Source organism: Passer montanus, unplaced genomic scaffold, assembly GCF_014805655.1.
Source record: "Passer montanus isolate IOZ18808 unplaced genomic scaffold, ASM1480565v1 scaffold38, whole genome shotgun sequence".
Taxonomy (NCBI): domain Eukaryota; kingdom Metazoa; phylum Chordata; class Aves; order Passeriformes; family Passeridae; genus Passer; species Passer montanus.
The window spans coordinates 4,260,586-4,283,701 of record NW_024368596.1 but is presented as its reverse complement, the minus strand read 5'-3'; the positions used below and the strand labels follow the sequence as shown (position 1 = coordinate 4,283,701).

The following is a 23,116-nucleotide window of genomic DNA, read 5'->3' as shown; positions in this document are numbered from 1 at the left end:
TTATCATCTAAAGGCCACTAGATGAATGATTAGGTAACCAGATATTGGTTTGTTTTGATGAGGTCATCACAGATTTAAAGCAAATATCATTCAAAGCATGACATGTGTAGTTTGAGCAAGATGTTAGGGAGATAAAGGCCTCTTTTTGTTTCTTTTTTCTTCTTCTATTTAGATTTTTTTTCCTGAACAGAGCTTTCAGTGTACTATGCAGTGTTATGATGTATTGCTGTTGGCTGCAATATATATTTTAGGATGGATTTTTTTATCCTATTTGGCAGTTTCACACACTATTCCATGTAGGTTGTTGGTAACTTAAATTGATGTTCCAGGAGTAGCTGCCTGAAACAGGCAAAAAAGAAATCCTACATCTAATAGGCTTTCATTGGAGTGGTGAATGAAAGCAGCAGCAGTAACCACACTGGACACCTTGTAAATTTTGGGCACTGGAATGTCTTTCATCTCATAATTCCAGTGTCAGAAGCCCTTGTTTGCTGTGTCCTTGCCCTGCTGTCCGTGTTGGTGGTCCCAGTGCCAGCTGTGAGTTTTACTGAAGGGGCTGTACAGCAGCCACATCCCCTGCAGCAGTTTGAACTGTCAGGGGTCACCAGGAACGAGTCCTGTGCCACGAGGTTGAAACTTGCAGAGTGTATTGGGCTCATGCACTTAGGGCTTTGCACTGAGGTGCTGAGGGTTTGTTTATTCACATGGCCAAGTACTTAGTGTCAAGCAAATTTAATGGTTTGTGTTGTAATACTTTGTTGGTTAGTGAAATGCCAGTTTAAATTATCAGGAATACAATGTTGCATGCCTTAGCTTTTTATGGATTGTGTTACTATTTCATTGTAAGAGTTTACCATGGTAAGGCTATTAGTTACTTACTATCTTGTGTTTTTAAAGACTAAAAACTTCCGTTATAAAATCCTACAAAATGAGGAATTTCGAACTGTGACAAGAAAAGGTGTTGGTGACTCAGGGCAGAGTAGAGCAGGGCTTTTCTATGATGATTTTGCTTTTGTAGGAAACGAATACAAAACATCCTTGGGGGAAAACTAACAAAAGTGAATATGCATGTGACAATCTTCTTGTGAACTCATGTGTCACTGACAGAGGGAGATGCAAGTTAATCTAAATTCAGTGTAAATTAAATTTTCTTAAGAAATTGAAATTAGGACTTCATTTTAAATTTACCTTCTTTGTTCTTTTACCTCAAATACATTTTTAATTGTCAGGTTTTGTTTAAGCACTGATTTAAGAGTGGGACATGAAGCAACCCACTACTAGTGAAGGGCTGGTGCAGATAGTAGTTAGAGAAAAAGGAAAAGTGACTTCAGTGACCTCTGAAATACTAATTCCTAGGGTGTGATAGCTAATGCACTCCTAGAAAGACCTGAGTCATGTTGTTAATAATTAATCTTGAACTATGAGAAGTCTAGAAATCTTTCACTGAAGATTCTAAAAGGGAAGAAGGTGAATATGGGTTTGCTGGTTAAACAAACTAAGCCTGTGGAAGGGGAGACTAACCTACAACGTCCCACTGAACATGGATCATTTCCAGTACATTAGATTGTAGAGGATGGAAGCTGTTCAGCTTGCTACACATCTACCATCCCTGGGTGGAACCTGGGACAGGCAGCTCGTTGTGTTCCAGAGTCTGCTTTGTGTAACACAGAAACTACTTTTATTGTAGTATTTCTTAATGCTCTGTCAGCAGTTTTGCTTTGAATCATGAGTATCCTTAGCACTGGATTAACATAGGACACATTAATTCCTGAACCTGACAGCTGCAGTCAGGCAGCAGTCATTTTTATAATAACATATTAAATACATTCAACTTGCTCCTATTTAGCAATTAGAATGTAACATCTTTTGGTATTTTTTTTCCAGATTTAGCAGTCTGATCTTGTCAAAACACAGATATGATTATTATTTTTTATTTAAGTTCCCTTTTAGAAGGCAAGTGATGGTTTTTAAGTGATGCCTCACCTGGAGTGAGGCAATAGCATTCAATTAATAGATATTTGAAGAGGTAGTTTTCTTCAGAGACAGTATTGCTGTTAAAATCTTTTTGAGCAAAATATTCTGTATATCTTTGGAGAACAGCTCTTGAGATTTTTATTCGTTTTAATTTTTGAAATTTTGATTACTACAGCTAATGGCATGCTGACATCAAAGAAACTAGGATATATTAGGCAAACATAAATTTGCAGCTGACAAAACTTATGGAAATGGTCTCAAAGCTTTTGGAACCTGTGACATAATATATGTATCTCTGTACACATATCCTTGTCAGCCTCTGAGAATTTTGCTAGACATAAATCTAGCATGTTCCACAGCCTCTCATCAGCTGTTTTTAGGTAAGTCATGGCTCATAATCTATGGGAAAAATGCTTGCAAGCATTCTCATATTGTAGATTTTAGCTACTGTAGGTAATAGCTGACTACAAATGTATTGTAGAGGGACTGTTGGATTAAAAAAATGCAATGGTAGAACAAGAAAAGTGTTTTCCTTTCATACTGGTTTCAATCTAGCAGTACAGTTAAATGTAAAATAGGAAACCAGCTGTCTTTGGTGGTTTGGACTCTTTTTTCCACCTCTTTTAACTGGTGCACTTGCCCATTACTGCGGTCCAGATATGCAAATTGTAAAATAGGTTTCTTGAATAAAACTATTTATATATTAATCTAAAAAAAATCAAACCCACCAATATCTCCATATTAATGTGATAATTGCAGCACACACAATGCACCACATTTCTGGCTTGAAGTGCCAGAAATGATTTGCAGCCCAGGCTGCATTAGTTCAGACCAGCCATGGGTTCAGTGGCCCTAAGCTCCTGACTCAAGGAAGGAGCAGTTAATGAGTGCTGAGCTGGACATGGAGTCCCCAGGCTCTCCAGCCCTGCTCATCCATCGTGTGTGGTGGTGTGACCTTTGTCTCTGGGCTTGTGCAAGGCAGTGCTGGCCACGCAGTTCTTCATGCCAGAAACATTTCCCAAGGGGATGGATAATTGTACTTATGGTCTTGCAAAGTATAATGACAGAATTTCTGATTTTTCATTTTCATCCGGGTGCTCAAGGTTGAAGTGAGTTTCTGTGGATTACCAGTGTTATGAGATTCTCTGCAATTTACTGCCTGAGAACAGTTGTGGAATCTTCTGGTCTCATGCTTCTGCTTCTTCAGCCAGCCTGATTCTCAGTATTTTCCCATCTAGGACTTCTTATCTCTGCATTTCCTCAATGCCACACACAGTTTTGTACTTCCTCTTTCTCTCACGCCCATTAACCTCAGTCTTTTACAGATATTAATCCCTGTGTGGAAGATGTTTTGTAACTTTTTGTTCTGAGCAGTGGAAGGGAAAGGCAGTGGTCAGAACTATGCTCATAATCCAGCCTATCAGGCAATGTATATTTTGTAGTTAATTTTTCCCATCCAAAATAGATGATTTTGTCTCTTTTGGGCTAATTCTTTTGTTCTTCTTTAATTTATAAGGTGAAAATATAACAGGTGGCAGAAGAAGAGGGGACATTGAAGTTGTTTCCTGGTGTTTCTTCTAAATAGAAAGTTGAGTTAATCTGCCTTGGGCAAGGAGAACCCCCTTGGTTGTGCTTTCCCATACACTGCCTGTGTCTGCTGGAGCTCTGCAGAGCCACACGGGCTGGGGACTCTGAGAGCCCCAGTGCCTCAAAACTCAGGAGTTCTGCAGGAGAAGAGGCTGGCAGCTCTGCACAGCCCTGCTGCTGGTTTAACTCAGGATTCTCTGGTTTGTGGAACAGAACTGTTCCCTCCTGCAAGGTAAAGGGTTGGATTTCCAATATGACAGTGAAAAGTAGTAGGATTATGGGATCAGTGTGGGAACACTTGTGCTGGAGCTTATGAGCTTGTCTGCTGTGAACTGTGTATTTAAGACTGCTGATACTCTGAGCTGAGTAATGACACTTTATACAGATCTTTGAAAAATCAGTTACAAGTGTGTCCTTTAAAATTTCCCTTTAAGAAGCTGAGATTTGTTTATCATGGCAAGTATCTACATATGTGGAGAGAAAGTGTTGATATTAAGTTGCTAAAGCTGAAACATTTGAAAATCTCTTCCATGATCCTAAACTTTTAGCATAAAAATTCTGGTTATGAATTCTCTGCTGTAATGAAAAATGGAAGTCAGGCTTATTTTCTGAAAGATCCCTTTAACAGCGGGTTTTTCATGCTTAGAAATGTTAAAGATTTGATTTCCCCCTCATCAGGTTCTGAAATTGTTTCTTTCAGTAGAGTTGAAATAAAAATAATCAGCCGTGAATTGTGTTCTCTTCCTTGCCTGTCTCCATGGCAGTGAAGTGATTTAAATTGGTATGTCCATCTCAGTCCTTGTAACAATGCCAACCTGTTTAAATGTGAGCTGTTTTACTCCTCAGTGCTGAGATTCAGACAGTACTCAGACTCAGATTGTAGCTTCTGCTCTACCATGTAGTAGTTGGAGGACTCTGCAGTGTCTTCGAAAAAGAAAGGTCTAATGTCATTAAGACATATTTATAGTTTGGTTTTTTTGTGCATGCAGAGAAAAAAATTAGTTTATAGGGTTGGGGTGGATTTTTTTTATTTTTTTTTTAAGATGTAGGAGATAAAAAGAAAATGCATTCTCCCTTGGAAGAGCAGATTTTTTTTCATGGAAGTATTAACCATGCTTCAACAGTAACATATATCTCCTGTCGCATTTCTGAATTTAAGCAAATGATAAAATAATCAAATTTAAAACTCTAGATGAGCTGGTGAGTCTCTGGATAGCATATCTCCATTTGCTAACATACAACATGAAGTGTTTAAAAAGTTTCACTCTGCATGCAGGTTGCATCTGAGAAAATACATATCACAGGAGAGCTGTACAAGATATTTATGGTCTGCAAAGAAGGGAAAGTATAGTCCATAATTCATGGAACTTTAGTTAATAAACAAGGCTTATTCCAAAATATGCAACATGGAATAGTGAAGCATAATAAGTGTTAGACACTTTTCCCAGAAGATGTACAGGTCTTGCATGCAAAGTGATATACAGAGCTCTCATAAGATTTTTCTGGCATGTACTTTTTTCCTCTTTGTTTCCCTTAGCACAGGAAAACCCCCATTAGGGATTCTAATCATGCAGCTGTTATGTTCTCTTCCTCCTTAACCTGCCCTAAATGAGTTGAAATTGCTTGCTTTTTAAATGCTAAACTTCAGAGAAACTGACTGGATTTTAACAGTATTCACTAAGAAAATGTCTTGAGGTACATTCCCTTAAATTTAATTGCTGCTTCTCTTACTGTGTCTTTGTTAGAGTGTTGTATGACATGGGAGTGTGTGTTGTGTTCTAAGCTGTTGTTGAAACTTGAATGGAACATGCAGATTTCTGTATATTAGGAACTTGACCCGGAAATAAAATATTTGGAATGTGTACATTTATTTGTATAGTAATGACAGGAAGCCCCTTGTGTATGAAAGGGCTCAGTAGGATGATCCAGATTTCAACACCTCTTCTATTGCTGCAAGTACATGATCTGATGGTGATTAATTTCAGTATCCATTGGAGGCCTCTTCCTAACCCTGCAGTGCTTGAAAGAAACACATTTGGTGAATTGTCCAATCTGACATCACAAAGCAGACATACTCTCCAAATGTTCTCACTCAGTTCAGTGATAATTTGTTTTGTTGGTTGTCAGTGAAATAAGGCATTGTGACTTAGTTTTTACACTGCTGTTCCTAAAATAGAGATCCATATTTTGCTGAAATACTGAACAATAAACCAGAGTCTCTTTTTTGCAGTAGTGGACAGCATTACAAAAAAAAAAAAATACTGAACATTTATGTAGTAATCTCCTCATATCTAGAGCAAGACTTGCTAATATGGAGTTTTTAAAGTTACTGTGTGAGGTTTTGGCACTGGTGAAGGGAAGAACAGTGGTGATGTTGTAAATGCTGATATTTAGCACAGCAAGGACCTCACCATGATTGAGGCAGCTGCTGTAGAAGAAAATTGATGATACAATAATCTGGTTCTTGAGAGACCTTTTATAATGCCAATAATATCTGGCTAGAATATGACTGGTTTTGTAGACACTGGCAGAAGCTGAACCCTCAGTGCTGCTCATATTGCTTAAGTCTTTTTATATGTAGGTAGTGGGAGACCTTTTGATCTGTTAAAGACTTTAAGTCTTTTCCAGTTCTACTGTAAAACACGTCTTCTGGCAAGAAATTATTTGTAACATACAGAACTGAGTAGGAAAGATTAAAAAATGGATTCTAAAAGAAGCCACTGCCATTAATTTAAATTTGTTTCTAACCTTTCAGATTTTTCTTCTTGCCTGTCCCCCATGTCGGACTGCAATGATTCTCTTCAGGTAGTACCTCTTCCTTACTGTTTTTCTGTCTACTTGTACAGTGTATTTTAGAAGTTAATCACTGCTTAATTTATAAAATACTAAGGGAAATATCAAGTTGGAAAGGCATATTGATTGGATTGAAAAATGACACTTTGAGAAGGGTCAGGGCTTAAATCAGGGTATTGGGTGCCTTATCCTTGCTTCTTGTGTGTTGGTGGTTTATGAACAGAAATTAGCTTAATAACAGTGGATTAATGTAAGAGCTACTATAATTTGTGTCATGGCACACTTTGAGAAGGGTCAGGGCTTAAATCAGGGTATTGGGTGCCTTATCCTTGCTTCTTGTGTGTTGGTGGTTTTGGCCTTGCTTATGAACAGAAATTAGCTCAGTAACACTGGATTAATGTATGAGCTACTATAATTTGTGTCATGGGCCTTGAACCTTTTTACCATCCTCAGCAGAAATTGTAACTGGGCCTTGCTGGGAGCTGTGCAGGCAGTCTGGATCTGATTTCAAAATTTTGGATAGGTAAAGTTAAATAGGCAAAGCAAATCCTCTCTGGCTTCGTTGGTATTTCTGAGATCTCTGCAGTCTTCTCCAAAATACTGCCTATTGTTACTGACTTCTGCAGCAGCAGAGCCCAGGGTGCAGCTGAGGGTGCAGCCAGTGTGTTGAGGGGAGGGTCAGGACTGCTGGGCACTGGTACTTGGCACTGGCTGTAGCTGCCACCACAGCTTTAAACTCTGCTCTTCCTTGTCTTAGTCTAGGCAAAAATGATGCTGGGGGAATGCCTTAGACAATCTTTCAGCAGTTTTCCCCTGCTGTTCCTTATTTCTGCAGGGATTATGCTGAACAAACACTCTGTATTAGCATCTCTGTCTTGGAGAGTGTGAAAAGTGTGTCTGCTGTCCAGGAAATCTTTGCTAAAGACCAGTTGTAGAGCAGAGGCCAAATATTTGTTGTTTTTCAGAATGGGTATTTCTATTTTCTAACACCCTGACAGCATATAAATTATATTTGAAAATCTGTTTTAAAATTGCAGTACCTTTTCCTCCCTCAAGTTACTTTTAAATTCCTAGGAGTTTGGCAGACAGTGGTGGGAGACAGTTTATTCTTTACTTTGTGTCTAATGTAAAATAGACTAAAACAGTTCTCATACCAATTTTCTGTTCCTGTGATCCAACAGTAGTTCAGAAAAAAGATGGCTGAAAGCTATACAAATGATGGTGTATAATACTACTTTCCTGCCTTGTGCTTTACTTAGACTTGCTCTTGCATTTTGATAAATGTAATTATTTTATTTAAGGGACTTCTTTCAAATTCTTAAAGCTTTACTTTGAAGCTGTTCATGCACAGCATTAAAGAGAAGTAAAAGCCTTCATCAAAGATGCTATATTAAGCTCTGGAAGACAAATGAACAGCAGAATTCCAACTGTTTAGCAGCTTGCATCATGAACAGGATTATAGGCAGCCAGGCTTTCTAGGAATCCAAAGCTCATTACAGAAAGCAGTCCTTAAGTGTGTATTTAAAGATAGGATTTTGTCCAGTTTTATTGCATTTAATAATGACTAAAAATTCAAGTATAAACCATTTTTTAAGCATCTTGCTGTCTTTTATTGAAGAGCTACTACATAAAAGACATGAAAACATTATTATTGCATTTTGCCATCAGTGAAAATATCTCTTTTCTAAGGTTGCAGATGCATATGCTGAATGGGGCCCTCTTAGCATTGCTGTTTCCTGTTGTTAATACACGCCTGGTGAGTGTACTGTGGTTTTCCTCCTTTTTATTTATTTCTAAAAGATTATCTTTGGAGAGATGTCAGATGTTTGCTTTGCTTGGCCTTATAAAGCTCATTTTACCAGGCTGTAGACTCCTGGTCACTACAGCGGAGCCAAAATAGCAATATTGGATTTTTGGATGTTTATAACTTGGTATGAGAAGACAGCACTGCTGTATTGAGTGTTAGCTCCATTCTGGACACTAACAGAGGGAAAACTTGATGGCTTTGAAAGAGGCTTTCACAGGTTAACCTTGTGGCCTGTGGTCAAAATTCAGTTTCAGACTTTTCAAACTCTGTAAATGTAAGATTCCTCAGGCCTGGAAAATGCCAAATGTTGTTGTTGGCTGTCATTCCCTCTCCCCCAAGATTAGGCACAGCAGGTTGTTTTTTTTTTCCCATACAAGTTTTCAAATCTGATGTAAAACTTCAGTCTCCTGGACAAAAAAATTTAGTCTGTTGGTGTTCCTAGTGAGATTCTTAAACCCATTGAGATTTAAAGGTAGAAAAAATTAGAGTGTGAGTTGAATGAAGTATTTTTGAAGATCATTTCAAGAGCTGTTCTCCATGCATATGTAGAGGGGGTGTATATGTATATGCACATATGACTACATGCTCTTAATTTTTTCCATATGATTTATCTGCAAAAATCTGTTGTTGCAGCTATTTTAATGTCTGTTTTAAGATAGATATGAGTACTTTATATTTAAGCAAACTATGTCCATAATAGAGGTTGAATTAATATTAACAAAATGGTTGTGGGCTTCAGAATCCATTTCAAATTTTGTTGGTGGATCTCTACTTGCAATCTTGACTGTCTAAATAAGACGAAATGTAAATTTAATGCTTATGTGCAGTTTGCAATTGCATTTTATTAAAACTTGTTGAAGAGGTACTGTTGAAGAGGCAACAAATTAATAAAACAAGTGTACTTTTCCTAATAAGGAAAACTCTTATTTTGTATTTTAAATAATCTAGTTTTTAAGTATGTATAACCTTAGGCAGGTCAAAGTTGGTCTGGGTAACCTTTGAAAGAAAAAATGTTGAAGTATTTAATAAATCATTAGCTTGTATTTTCTCTGCCATTATCACAGATCTCATTCATATTAGGGCAGTGGTGATTAAACAAGAAAGATACAACCTACTTATAAAACTGTTCCTGTAATTTGGAACAGAGTAGCCAAAAGATACTGTCCAAGAGTAAATATTTTTGGAATAATTACAACTTAGGTTATTTTTGGCCTAGCAGCTGCTTGCCAGGCTTTTCACTTTTCCATGTTTCTTCTGGCACAGGATATGTGGGTGATGTTGTACAGCAGTGCCTTGATCCAGACCCTCTCGTGGCAGACACACATTCTGCTCCACAACTCTCACTGTGGTTTTAACACCAACATTGTCCTGAAAAGGAAATGTCTCCTAAAACCTAGTAGGAATTAAAAAAAAAAACAAAACCAAAAAACCAACAAAAAAAAAAAACCACACAAAAACAAAAAAACCCAAAAAAATAAAAAAAACACCACACCCAAAAACACCCCCAAAAAAACAACCCTCAATATTTCCTAATCTGGCTGCTCTGTTTTTTTTGATACCTAAGTGAAAAACTTTTGATTCAGTCATTAAGAATGAGAGACAATCATGGCTTCAGCAGATCATGGATGTTTTAGTGGGTATCAGGATTTGGATTGTAAGTGCTAATTTGTTCAAAGTAATTTCCAGAACACCTCTTACGTTTTGTGGCAGAGTCTGTTAGGGTCATGTGTTTTTGCTACCAATTACATTACTTAATGAAGTGCAAATGTCTTTCTGTAAATATGCTTCACTGTTAAGTTATCCTGAAATGGAAGCTTCTGGCATAATTTCATGGTTTCCATTTTCTTGTAATGTATCTGTTAATTTTTTTGATTTTTTGTTGGTTTTTTTTTTTTTTAGAACCTCTGTAATTTCAAAATTCTTTTAAAATAGTAGTGTATTGCCAGTGAAAATGGAGAGTTGGCATATTCACTGAAACTACAGTAGAAAGTTTCTACCTTCGGGTTTTTTTTATCTTTCAGTCAGACTGTGCTAAACAATGCAGTTAAAAATCTTGCTGGACTATAACAGGCACCTGGGATAGTGTTCAAAAAATGTAGCCTGACAGGTGAGGTCAGTCTATTTTGTTCTTTCCAAGAAAATATTTTCCTGCCTTGGCATGAGGTTGAGGTGCCAACAGTTAACAGACTTAAGCAACAGATGCACCCAGTTGTATTTGTTTGGCACCTAAATATTGCAACTATTTGCTACTTTTTTTGCCATGTGCTGATGGAATTAAACTGTGTGCTTTGGGACAGACATTGGATAAAGATAAAACTGTTTCTTGTCCAGTCAGTGCTTTTTTGAGTTCTTCTTACCCTTTCAGAAATAAAAGATAAGAAGATGCTGAAGGAATTGGTTTGTTAGGCTCCCAAAGGTATAAGAGGATATACAGGAGTAGAAAGATTTCTTTTTACTCTGTATTTATATTTTATGGCACACAGTGTAGGTCCTGATAACCTGGCTGTGCATGTAAATTCATTTAACTGCCACAAAGACTCCAACTGTTGGGAAAGCAGCTGGGTTTCCTGGAGCTTTCATGTTGCATTAATCAAATTTTAAAGAAAAGTCTTTCACTGGTATGAAAATGGGGATTTTTTGCAAGCTGATGTCCTGAAAATATCGATATACATGAAGTAAAAAACAGGACATGTCCCAGCAGTGTTGGATACATGGGTGTCAGCTCACATGGCTGAGATGGCACAGTTTTAATGTTTCCAGAAGCTGCTATATTCTATTCTTAGAACTATTTGGCCTGAGAGATCCACATTCTAATCTGTGTTAGGAGCAGAATCATACCCTGAGCAGGACTTTGAGTGCATTTATGTATGCTCCACTCATTGGCTGCTGTATTGTTAGAGTAATAATTCACTGCACGAAATAGTTTGCCTGTAATGGCTGTGCCTGCACAGCAGAATGGAAGAGGTTTGGTAGCACATTGTCATCTCTAAACTGGCTTAATCTAACTGGCACAAGGGAAAACAACAGGAACACTGGGGGGCTGTTGAGAGATTGTGCTTGGGTGGCTGGTAGGTGATAAAGCCAAAGTTTGTGCACATTTGGGCACTTGTACATGCTGTGTATTAAAATGGTGTGAGTGTGTAATTTACTGATAATGTCTAAGAAGGTGGCTGGTACAGTACAGTGTGGTGTTTATTAGGCTGTGTTCTAGGTGTCCTACAGGAAAGACCAGAATCTGAGAGTTGAGTTCCTTCTATTCCTTTTCTGCCACACTCTGCAGTCTTTGTAGAGAATGATGGAGGAGGTGCTCTTGCACAGTGCAATGCTTGAGCCAGGGTATAAATAATTAACAGGGAGTGGAGTGCTACTGTCAGAAACCAGAGCAAAGTGTCAGCCTGTGAGCCCACTGAAAACCATCTGCTGTGTCTGAGTGTTTAATCTAAATTAGTATAATGTCCATACTCTTTTGGGGTGAACTCAAAATATCTGACTTCTGGGCTCCACTCTACTGCTGCCTTAAAGAGATTTTTCTAAAGCTTTGTTCAGTGCATGGAAAGATCTCATTGTTCTCTTTGGGCAGTAGCTGGTTTAAGTTAGAACGTGAAGTCTTACTTGTTTTCACAAACAGGTTCTTTAAATCCTTGATTGAGAGGAGATCCCTTGTGCCTTGTCTTCATTTCCAGTTTCTCCTCACATGTGAAAGGTGCTTATGCTGAGTGAGTCTTTTATTGATAAAACTGTTTCTAGAAAAGGCACAAGATGCAGGTGAGTTAGTTGCTCAGTACAGCTTGCTTTTTGTGTTTGTTGTAGCCTGGCTGTCCAACTTGAGTGCTTGGTTGTACAGCAGCTCTGCAGCTCTATAGCAGGAAATGCACTTGCAGAATCAGCCAGGCTTCAGAACAAGCTGTCTTTTACAGTGGCAAAAAGATGTTTTGTTTTACACACAAAAAAATACTGTCAACACTACTGCAGCATAACAACTGTTACTCTGTTCTCAGGAGTGTCCCAGCACAGTGTTTGTGTAACAGATGCTCACAACTCCACGGCTGTGGAAGCCCTTTTGACACCACAGATAAATGGAGAATGCTCCTTGGCAGGAGTGAGTGCCTCATGTTGTGGTGTTTATATCAGGAGCAATTGTTTCTGGAGTAGGAGAGGTACAGTTTTTTCTTCAGTTAGGATTGCTGTTTTAGCCCAATCCCAAATAGTTTTAATTCCCTCACTTTGCTCTCTGTCTTGTTCATTGAAGGACAGTAGGAAAGGTTTAGGTTTAGGAAACCTCATAATTTTCATTAAGATCTTGCTTTTGCATAGTTACCTTGTTTGTGTTTGTTTCGGTACAGAATACTTGGGATGAAATAACCCAACAAATTGTATTGGAGGGTAGTTTTAGCTTAGTCCCTACAGAAGCTGGCTGACCACCTTGGAGGTTGCCATCAGGACACACACAGTGGGGAATGCCAGCACTAGCAAAATCCAGTTCTTGATTTTAGAATCTTCTACATTCAAAATAGGATATAAGAATTGTAGTTGAATTTAAAAGATTACTGTGTTATTTACCAACTGTTTAACTACTGGTTAGGAAGAAAATCAAACTCTTTCAACCTCTCTTCTGTTGATGTAGAAATTTCTGTAATGTTTCAGTTTCAAGGCTGTGACTTCAGTGTCTCAGAAGAGTCACAGAAAAGGAAGGCTTTTCTCCCCACTCCCTGCTTCCCAACACACAAGCCACAGTGGTAGGTCCTGTGTCTGAATTCTTCTGGCTGGAAAATGACAGAAAGTCTGCATTTGAACCAAGGTTTTTCATGATTCCCACGAGATTTCATACTTGTGGTATTGTCCAATTTTCAATTCAGAAAAATAATGCAGCAGTGTGGCTTTTCAGCTCTGTAAGTCAGATGCAGTAAAAAGCTGAATTCTGAATTTTTGAGTGTTCTCTACTACTGTTCAATTTTAAATGTGCTGCTTTAGTGTATAAATGTAGGCTGAGATAGATGGGACTAACTTTCAAATACAGTGCATCCCCTCTTCTAACTGATAAAGAGCTAGAAATAGTTGGGTCTGGATTAGGAGGCTCAAACACAGAGATATGGTTGAAGTTATTTTTAGTATTATTTTAGGTGTCTGACTTCTTAGAAGAGAAGTTACGCTAATTCAAATAAAAAAATGACTAACTATAGTTTCCCAAAAGTTGTCAGCAGGTGAGAAATACCTGATTCACTATTAACTGGTAACTTGCTTACACATAATTCTGCAGCTTGTCTTTAAAGCAAATAAATGACTGGTCATTTTATATTTTAATTTATATTTGGTCAAGGTTAGCAGTTCTGTACATGCATGCTATAAATCAGGTATTTTGATTTTTTTGCACAGGCCTCCTCTTAAATTACTTGTATACATTTATATAATTTTATATATAAAAGACCTCATTTATAGAGTTCTCTCATAATTTGGCAAGTATCTTTTCTTTCTAAAAAGACTTCTATGCTGTGTGGGTGTGCATAATTTCTGATTTAATTATTTTAGTGGTTTGTATTTTATTGGTAATTCATGCTCGCAAAGAAAGGGAAAGAACAACCTTACGTTACTCCTCCTTTGTTGTGATTCTGGCTAATTTTGGGAATTACCTACTGGAAGTGCTGTGTTTGTGTTAAAGGGGATGGAATGGGTACAGTCAGCTGCACTTTCAAGGCACTGACCATTAATGTTTGTTATTATACATAGGTGATAAAATAACTGAAGGCATTGTCATGAGTTAGAAAGATAATTGTTCCTTGGAACTTGGTTGTTACTGATGAAAAATACTTACAAATATTTTCCTTATTCCACAGCTTCCATTTGAAACAGAGATTTATTACATCCAGCATGTGATGCTCTATGTTGTGCCCATCTATCTGCTGCACAAAGGAGGTAGGTGGGCAATTTACTCCCTGTGGATTGAACTGGTCCTATGGAATGAAAACTGTGCTTACTGGAAACCATCAGTTTTATTCTTACCCTTTTTAAACAAATTTTCTCTGTTTTTAATTAATAGTTCCTGATGTTCTAGTGTTCTAATGTTGGAGTTTTAACCCAGGTAATAAGTTGTGTCAGGCACTAAACAAAAAATTTTAAAAAATGGTCTTTTGCCTGAAAGGATATTTAGAATGTATTTTCAAAATGTGCACTGTCTTCTTGAGCAGCACCTCTGCCACCTTGCAATATTCTCAGTTGTTGGTGGAATGTATTTTTAAGATTTTTACCTTCTTGGATGTCTCTTGAGTAGTACTGGAACTCAAAATGAGCAAAAAAAAGAAGTTGTCTAGTTAGATAAACCCCAGAAATTCTGAAGCTCCAATGGAATGTAGTGACATGTATCACTGAAATGAACTAGATTGCTTGTTTTCCCTTCTAACAATATTGCTGTCTTGCATTCACTTCTGCCACAATAGTTCAGTCAGTCTGGGAGTCCTAAATTGTTTCCCTGGGCAGTGATTTTTCCAGTTGTGGATCCTCAAAGGGAATGCACTATACATTCAGCTGGTGTGGTGCTCTGCCCCCCTCTAGTGCTGACATGCCTCTAGCTGCATTTTCTAGCAGAGCTGGATTGTTCCATCCAGGAAATAAACCATGATCATTTGTGATCCACATGCTCAGTAGCCTTAATGAAAGCCCTGAGGATGTGATGTCAAGCAATGGGATGCAGTCAGGCTCTTCCATCCTGCTGAATCCATTGTTTTCTATACCAGTGGTCACTTACAATCCTTCACCCTCTTTCACTGTAACCTTTGTGTTGCAGTGACCTGATTGCAGTGTGACCTGCTGAGTGAAACTAAGAAAAATTATTCAAAGGAAAAGTTAAGTCTTGTACTTAAAAAGATGATTCTGTTTCTTTCTTTTATTAGGGAAATATGCCAGCCATGTTTTAATTTTAATCCACCCTTGATAGCCTAAAATTCTAGCAAATAATGCTAAAGTGCAGGGTAGTTGTAGGAGTTACACAAACTCATAATCCTTGCAGGAGGAGGGTGAGGAGCAGGGGACAGAAAACATAAGCAGACATGGAGTGAACTGTAGATAGTGACAAACAAAGCTGTTGTGATGTCAATAAATCACTTGGTGGCCTTGGAGTTCCCATCTGAGGTCACTTTAAGACAGTCCTTTGCTTTAAAAAGGCTTGGCCTTGGATGGTGCTTGATGTGTTCTTTTGATTGTTCGGTGGTTTGGTTTGGCTTTTTGCTTGTTTTGAAGCAGAGGTTCTCAAGGTTCTTCAGGACCTGGGACTGACAAGAACTGAATTTGCAGTTTGAAGGGTTTGATGTTGGACAATTGTCACCCTGGCTCAGTGTTCTGAACCCCTGCCCTGTATTTATGTATGGGTATTTGCTGCCATCTAATGTTTGTGTGATGGCAGTAAAATTGCTTAAAGGACTTTGCTCTGGGCTGTTTAACTCATAACTGCTCTATTTCTTATGCACTTGGCTCCTGGTCACCTGACTGGCTATAATTAACAAAACACCCATGAACTCCTGCCACAGGTGACCTAATGGATCATTTTTGGTGGAAAAATTAGGCAGCCTAAAAATATTTGTTACTGTTAATTTTGTCATTCCACTAGCACCTCTGTTTAAGTACTTTCTGAGTAGGTAACACAGCCCTTTGTCCTGAGTTCTGTATCTTGTGAAAATTGCTTTTTCGTCACTGACATTGATTAGCATGCAGCTTGATTTCAGTATTGTAAATAGAAATTTCCATCAGTGAATCTGTGGATTATGATTGAGAGAAGTAATCATAGGACAGAAATTTGAAAAAAATGAAAAGGAATGGATTGTGTTTGGAAAACTATACTACTTCAGTTTTACTGGGAATCTGCCTGTATTACTGGTGACCTTGATAGGATCCAAATGTTTCTCAAAGATAGGGTGAGCAGAACACCTGAAGCAGAGTGGATTTGAGGCTCAGGCTATAGAGCTGCACCCTCAAGTTTGCTTGCAATACCCGAATCAGGTATTGCACCAGCCATGCACACACTTCCAACCGCCTGCTGAAGTGTTTCCTCTTTGAAAGGAAACTGGTGACAGTAAGCAAGGGCTGTAATCATTTATTTTCTGTCTTTTCCTGGTACTTATTACAGTGGGGCAGGCTGACATGCCTTCGTGTCTGTCCTGACCCTGTAAGAGGGGGGGCTTTACCACACTCAGCAGCACGTGGATGAGAGAGGTGTTTGGAACTCAGTGTTGCACAGCGAACTCACTGGAGCTCCAGGACATGGATCCCTTTTGGGGAGTAAAAACTCCTCTTCCTCTTCCCTCTCAATCCTCTCTGTATTGAGTGAATATAAACTTCCATACTTCCCTTTCTTAACCTGTTTTCTTTCTAAGTGCATATATGCATATATACATAGCATGCAGGCCAGGCTAGACAAATTAAATGCTTTTTACACCATGGCTCATCTTTCTTGGCAGCACTAAGAGGCTCTCATGCAAAATAGATGTAGTGTGGATGTAACAAGCCAGCACACAAGACTCAAGTCAGTTCTTACATAAAGCATATCTGCAGTTGGCACTTTTATTTTACTGGATGAATCTCACCTTGTGTCACCTGCCTCCCAAAACTGCAGTGTGCATGTGAGCAGGAGTCAGCATTCCAGAAACGGCTGGAGGAGTTGAACCAGACCTTGCAGGTCATTGTTTTCTCTTGTCCTTAACAAGTGAGACTCTGAGAGACCTTCAGTGGGGTCAGGGCAGCTAAGTTCTTAAACTGTGTATTCTTAAGATAATGAAAAAAATCTGATTTGCACTACATCAGGTTAGGAGACTGATGATGATGACTCTGTTTCTGACTGTCTTAAGCTTGTTTGGTCAGGTTTTCCAATGGATTTTGGATTTGGTCAGGTGTGCACCTTATTTCAGAACATCAAATCATATTGAAAGTTAATCAAGGTGGAATTGTTATTTCCTTAGTACAGTGATCAAACGATATTGTAAATTACATTATTCCACAGCAGATTGAAATAGCGGTGAATTTGTAGCAGCTCCCTAGAGCTCAGGAGATAATCTGCCCTGTGTTTTGATATCCCCAGTGTTATTTGAGTTAGTAACTCCAGTAGGTAGAGGAGGCTGGGGTTCTGTGGCTGCAGGGAGTGATGCTGAGAGTCTGTCCGGCAACTGCGGGCTGTGGTCCGTGGGGCTGTGGTCCGTGGGGCCGGTCCGTGGGGCCGGTGTGTCCCGCAGCTGCAGCAGGCCCGGCGCTCGGCGCTGCTGTCCGCGGGCTGCGCGGCGCGGCCGGCAGGCGGGGCTGTGCCCGGCGCCGTGAGGGAGGGCAGCTCCGGGAGGAGCGGGAACTGCGCTTGGAGAGCCGGCGGCCATGGCCTGGCGAGGGCCGGGCAGCCTTGTGCGCTGCCCCTGTGTGCCTGGAGAGCCGATTTGCCGCTAAATAAATGAGCTGTTTGCTGGGAATAAAGCAGAATTTTCTTGTTAGGCAAGTGCTGTATCTTTATAAGCAGAGATGAGCCAGTGTCTGACTCAAGTCCCAAAGCCCTTTTCTTTGTTGATCTGTCTTTAAAAGTGGCATCAGAAGAGAAGCTCTGTGGCATTGTCACACAGGCAGTTGATTTTATTTTCCTTTTCCCCCTTCTCTGGGAGGACGCCTCTGTGCTCAGCCAGCGCCGGCAGCCCCCTCAGAGCAGGGCGCTCCTGCCCTCAGCACAGCCTGGGCTTGCTGCAAGGTGCAGCACACAGATACCGAGTACAGATGAAAGGATCATTTTTCCTTTGGTTGTAAATTAAGAAAGTGCAATTAAAACACTAAACCTGTGTTTTCCATTGGCTGTTAGGACCATATTTAAAGACTGTTTTTTAGCTGTTGCACCCTATGTCAGCCAATTTCCCACTTTGTGACTTTGTGCCTTTACCTATTTCTTTCCTTAGCTTTCTAAAGGATTAGCAAGCAGGCTTTATTGTATACCTTTATTAGTAATCCAGGAGAAATATCCCTTAATATTTAGATGTACTTAGGCAGTCGTAAATCTAGTCCATCTTGATCTTCATTGAAATACTTGATAATGTGTGATACAGCTCTTTTGCTGAAACTGAATTACTTAGAGAGCTATTGACTCTTGCATGTTATTTCCCTACTCTGCTTGTAGCAATTCCATGTTCTATTCCAGGTTTCTGTGCTGCTGAATGCCCTGTATTAGACATAAATGTGTGGTCTGCTGTTGAGCTGTGCTTGTGCCGTGGCACCTGGAGCAGCAGGGTAGCTCTGTGTGCTGCTACTCTGGCTGAGGCTCAGGCTGCAGCCTCTCCTGTAGCTTGAATATTCCAGGATAATCTTGTTTGATGATTTGAGAGGAAGAGGAGGGCATGTGTCTCTGTCCTGTGACCCTCTGAGCTTTATGCACTGGGCAGTTACAGTTGGTTTGAAAAATGAAATTTCTAAATTTCTCTTCAGGAGATGCAGAAATTTAGAAGGGCAGGTGCCAGTATCTGGAAGAACTGCTACTATATGAAGGTAGAGGAAGAGCTACTGCTGCTGCTTTATGGAATATAAAAAATGATTCCTGAGAGAAGCATGTACTGTAAGAGCTCTGTCTGAGCTGATTCTGATGGGAGTAGCTGGCACTGAGGGGAAACAGAAACCTCCTGGCATAAGGCACTAGTTTGAAACCTACACATGGAGTCAGAACAGCTGTAGAGGAAACATGGATTTCAGGATCATCCTCTTGAAAACATTTTTTTTCCTGTTTTCCCCTGGAAAGGAAGTTTTATCTCTAGGCTAGCTCAATAGGCCACTCAACTGGAATTAACCCTCTGATCAAGGGAAATAAAAGGAAAATAAATTTGCCCATCTATTTTTGTAAGCTTGAAAATTAAAAAATTGTAATAGTTGCTCTGAGTTTTGGATTAAGCAGGTCTACTTATAATTGTAAGACAACTGAAAGAGAGTGTGCGGCACTGCAAAACTCATAAAGCTCTATCAAATGTAGTGGGAATGAAAGCATGACATTAAAGAGATTATTTTAAACCCTACTAAATTAAAAATTTGTACTATATTTAGATTCCAATTCTCTAATTCAAACAGAGGGGCAATTTTCTTCTGCGTTATGTTTTCACAGAAACACAAAAGAAGTATTGCTCTCTGTTGTGTTCAAATTTTTAGAAGCCTGTGTATTGAGAATTTTAAATAAAAATAATAGTTCATAAGAACATTTGAACTAGTACATTGTGGGAGGGAACAGTATGAAAAAATGGCATCTCTTTGCTGATCTTTAGTTTTTTAGAGCCATGCTTCATTTCCTAGAATTATCAACTTGGCATATTCAAGGTCAACAAAGTCTTGTTTAGAAGCAGATGAAGAACCCCAAACTCTTCAGGCTATTTGGAATCCTTCGTATCAATGCTACTGAAGTAATGAGGTGTAATTTAAACTGAGGTACCCCCTGCCATGCTATTTCAAACATGCAGCCTACCTAGGTGGCCCCAGCTTGCAATGGTCTCAGCTGTCTGGGGAGTGAGTGTTTTTGAGAATGAGATCAGTGCCAGACTGGCACTTGGACTAAATTTCTGTAAGTGCTTGATGTATAACAACTGCCCATGAGCCTTCATAAATAGAGAGTGAAACTCTGCTCCCACCTATTGAAACTGATTTCCTATGCAAGCAGCAAGTAGCTTTTGCCAAAGCCAACACAGGCCCTTCAAACAGCCACTCAGCTGGATCTCAATTTTCCTGTTTGTGTTTTTCTTTTAACAGACTGTACTGTGGAAAATAGACCACACTGCTCCATTAAACAGCAATCCATTGAATAGCAGGGCTGTAGAGTAATAAAATCTATAGTGGGTATTTATATAATGAGAAATGTACAGAAAGTATCCCAGGTATGAATTTAAAGTTAGTTTCCCAAAGCACACTCTTGAATCTGGAGTGCTCCAAAATGTTTTTGTGTGGAGGTCAGTGTTTCCTTTTTGTCCTTTGATGTCCAAACAGTGCTACTGCTGAAAAGCACACCATTATTTTCAGGACTGCAAAGTTTAATAAGGAGGGATATTTTTAGTAGGAAGCAAAACCAAAAATCTGTAGAGAGCAAAAGTTGCTGATGTATTTATTTTTTTAAATTTTGCAACAGAGCAAGGATGTAGCAGAGGGAAATTCCTTGTTGGGTGAACCTGAAAAGCTCTGCTAAGGGACCTGATTAGACTGAAGCTGGACATGAGAAGCCTGGGTTCAAACCCAAATTGTGCCATGGATCTGTGTTGCCATCTTGTGCAATTTCCTTGGTCATTTAATGACTGTTGTCTCCCTCCAGTCTCATTTTATAGCTGGGGTCACTTGCCTGTATTGGTATTTATACCTACCTGCCCTGTCAGCCACCTGGATATGGAGGTGTCTGTATTGCAGCTTTCCTGGGTGCTCACCCCTTTAGACTTTCACCAGGCTTTGTCAAATACTTTTGAAATAACACAGGCAACTGCCAACAGAAACCTAATTTGGTTTAGCAGCGCTCAGCCAGTTCCCGGGAGCTGCTTTGATACCTTATTTAAATTTCATGTTGTGTTTTGTATCTAGGTTAAACATGCACCTAAACTGCAAGGACATTATAAATAAATTTTGCAAGTCAAGCAGTGTTTTCTTGACAGCAGAGGAGGGAGTACAAAGAGTTTCTGCAAAGGTTGACCAGGTCACCTAAAGTTGGTGCAGGCAAAAATAGAGCCATGATCTCCTGCACTCTGACACCAAGGCTCATTCCCCCTCCTCCTCTTCTCTCTGTAATGAAAAACCATATTCAAGGTGGTGTCACCTGTCTGATGTTTTCAGGCCATGGAGTTTAATGAATATCATTGCTGTCTAAGTCCAGACTTCTGTACTGTTTTCTGAAGAGGATGCCAGCTCTTAGCTCACACTTGCCAAGAGCATCCCAAGAATTACTGTTGGGAATTTTTTCCCCTTTACCTGCAGAACTCAAAGTGATTCCTGTAGAGTTCTCTTTTACCTTTGGTTTTACTTGCTGTTCAGACACTTCTGGCCTTCACCTTCCCACTGCATAAGAAACCTTACGAGCTGCCCTGTGCTTGCCAAGTAGCTCCTGTGCCCAAATGTGTCGTGGGCTCCCCAGGTCCCAGGCTGCTCACTGCCCCACGGCGTGCAGAGGTCCCTGGGGTGCTGACCCTGTGCTGGCTCCTCGTTAGAGCAGGAGGGCTGTGTGGGGTGCTGGTGTGCTGCTGCCACTCTCACACACACAGAGTCTCAGCCTGTGCAGGCAGCAGCACAGCACTGGTGTTCTTGGGAGTGGGCACTGGGTGGATGTGCAGTTTTAGGCAACAGCTTGTAGGTGATTTTAAATCTGTAGCACTCACAAAATGCTGTTAATTGAAGTTATTTCAGGTAGCTACTGCAAAATCAATTTGAACTGGTGATGGGTACATATAATGGAAGGAAACTATACAGAAAATAATTTTGAAAGGGTCACGGAGCTTGAGGAAGCATTGCTCTAGAGACCTTAAACCTGAGCTGGGATGCAGCACTAGACAGTGATGCGGTCACAGCAGTTACTTGTATTTATCTCCACAGGATGCCCTACACAGGCATTTTCATAGCAGCTGTGGTCTGGTGGGTGCTGGGGTAGCTGCTCTGCTTGTGGAGTTATTTAAGTTTCCAGTAGCCTTGTACAGTACATGCTGAAGTGTTTCATTACTTCCTGGTAATTACTGAGTGTGCTGGCTAGCCAAGGCCAGTATCAATATTGCACTCTGTGCTCTAAGCTGTCCTTTGAGTACTGGATACATGTTCCAGTATTTAATAATATCTAATGGATCAGAGAGCAGATAAAGGCAGATAAAAATTGCCAGTGTATTTTTATAATCCTCTGAAACTCTTACAGCAGCCAAACTGCATGACATTGTGCATCTTTCCTTTGTGTTCTGAGGCTGCTGTTGAATTCATAAGGAAAGTATTTCCCCACATATCTTACAATTTTCATGTCTGCTAGTAAGAGTCTAGAAAACTCTGTAAACTGGTCTTGTTCTTACCATATGAAATTTGAATATTTAATTCCCAAGATAGTCTTGTATCTATGAGCACTTTTATTAAATCTGATTTCCTTGGTACATTTAAATCAGAGAACATTGTGTCTTGTCAGTAAAGCATGGTTTTGAGAGGGTAGAGAAAGGTTGGAATAATATATTTGCTACTTCATTTGAAGGGAAAAAGCATTTTACAATATCTGTGATATCTACAGATTATAAAACTGTTTGTAGTGTATATCTGAAAATATACACAGCAGCTTTCATTTAAAAGCACAGCCTGTTATTAATGGATTGACCACCTGATATAGCTTTTCTGTTCCGTGGCATTATTGGTGCAAGTTCCTTTTTAGTAGTTGTTGAACAACCATAAAATTAGGAAATGACAATTAGGCTGTGCAGGACCTGCACAGGACCTGCTGCCTGTCAGTTCTGTGCATGCTGAAATCATAATCTCTGCAAGAAGCAGGTGTTCAAGTATAAATAACCAGATTTTTTTGAAGATTCATTGTACACCATTATTGCATTTATTACTTCTGTGGCAGAAGGAAGAATGAAGTAAAAATCATTGATGTTGATGAAAAATAGACAGATTTAGTGAGGTAACATATTGTACATTCACTGCTGGACAAGGAGGAGGGAAAAAGCTGATTAGCATGCTTCAGGTAAGAAATAAAGCTCTCAAATATTAATTACTGTAATGGTATTGAGGAGGTTATCAGCTCGAGCCAGATGTCCTGACATGCAGGAGAGAGAGGATTATTCATTGAGAGTGTGGTGGCACAGCAGTGCAGCTGAACATTAATGTATTCCTTTCTTTTCAAGGTATCTACACCCCTGAACCGCTCTGCAATTTCTGGTGGGCTCTTTTATCCACGGGGTTTATGTTTGTGTATCATTTTAGCATCTTGCAGATCCTGGGACTGGTAAGTAAACCCAGGTTAATAAATGGATAGCC

General features: G+C 39.5%; 1 protein-coding gene across 2 annotated transcripts in view; it reads left to right on the top strand.

Moving 5' to 3' along the window:
- TMEM164 (transmembrane protein 164) overlaps window positions 1-23,116 on the top strand; it is a 34,150-nt gene that overhangs the window by 5,159 nt on the left and 5,875 nt on the right. Inside the window, exons 2-5 of one of the 2 annotated variants that reach the window (XM_039717505.1) lie at window positions 6,317-6,366; window positions 8,044-8,110; window positions 13,993-14,071; window positions 22,984-23,084. In XM_039717505.1, the coding sequence (XP_039573439.1) occupies window positions 6,317-6,366; window positions 8,044-8,110; window positions 13,993-14,071; window positions 22,984-23,084 (297 nt within the window). The remainder of the gene's footprint in view (window positions 1-6,316; window positions 6,367-8,043; window positions 8,111-13,992; window positions 14,072-22,983; window positions 23,085-23,116) is intronic. The other variant, XM_039717504.1, reaches the window with a different exon arrangement.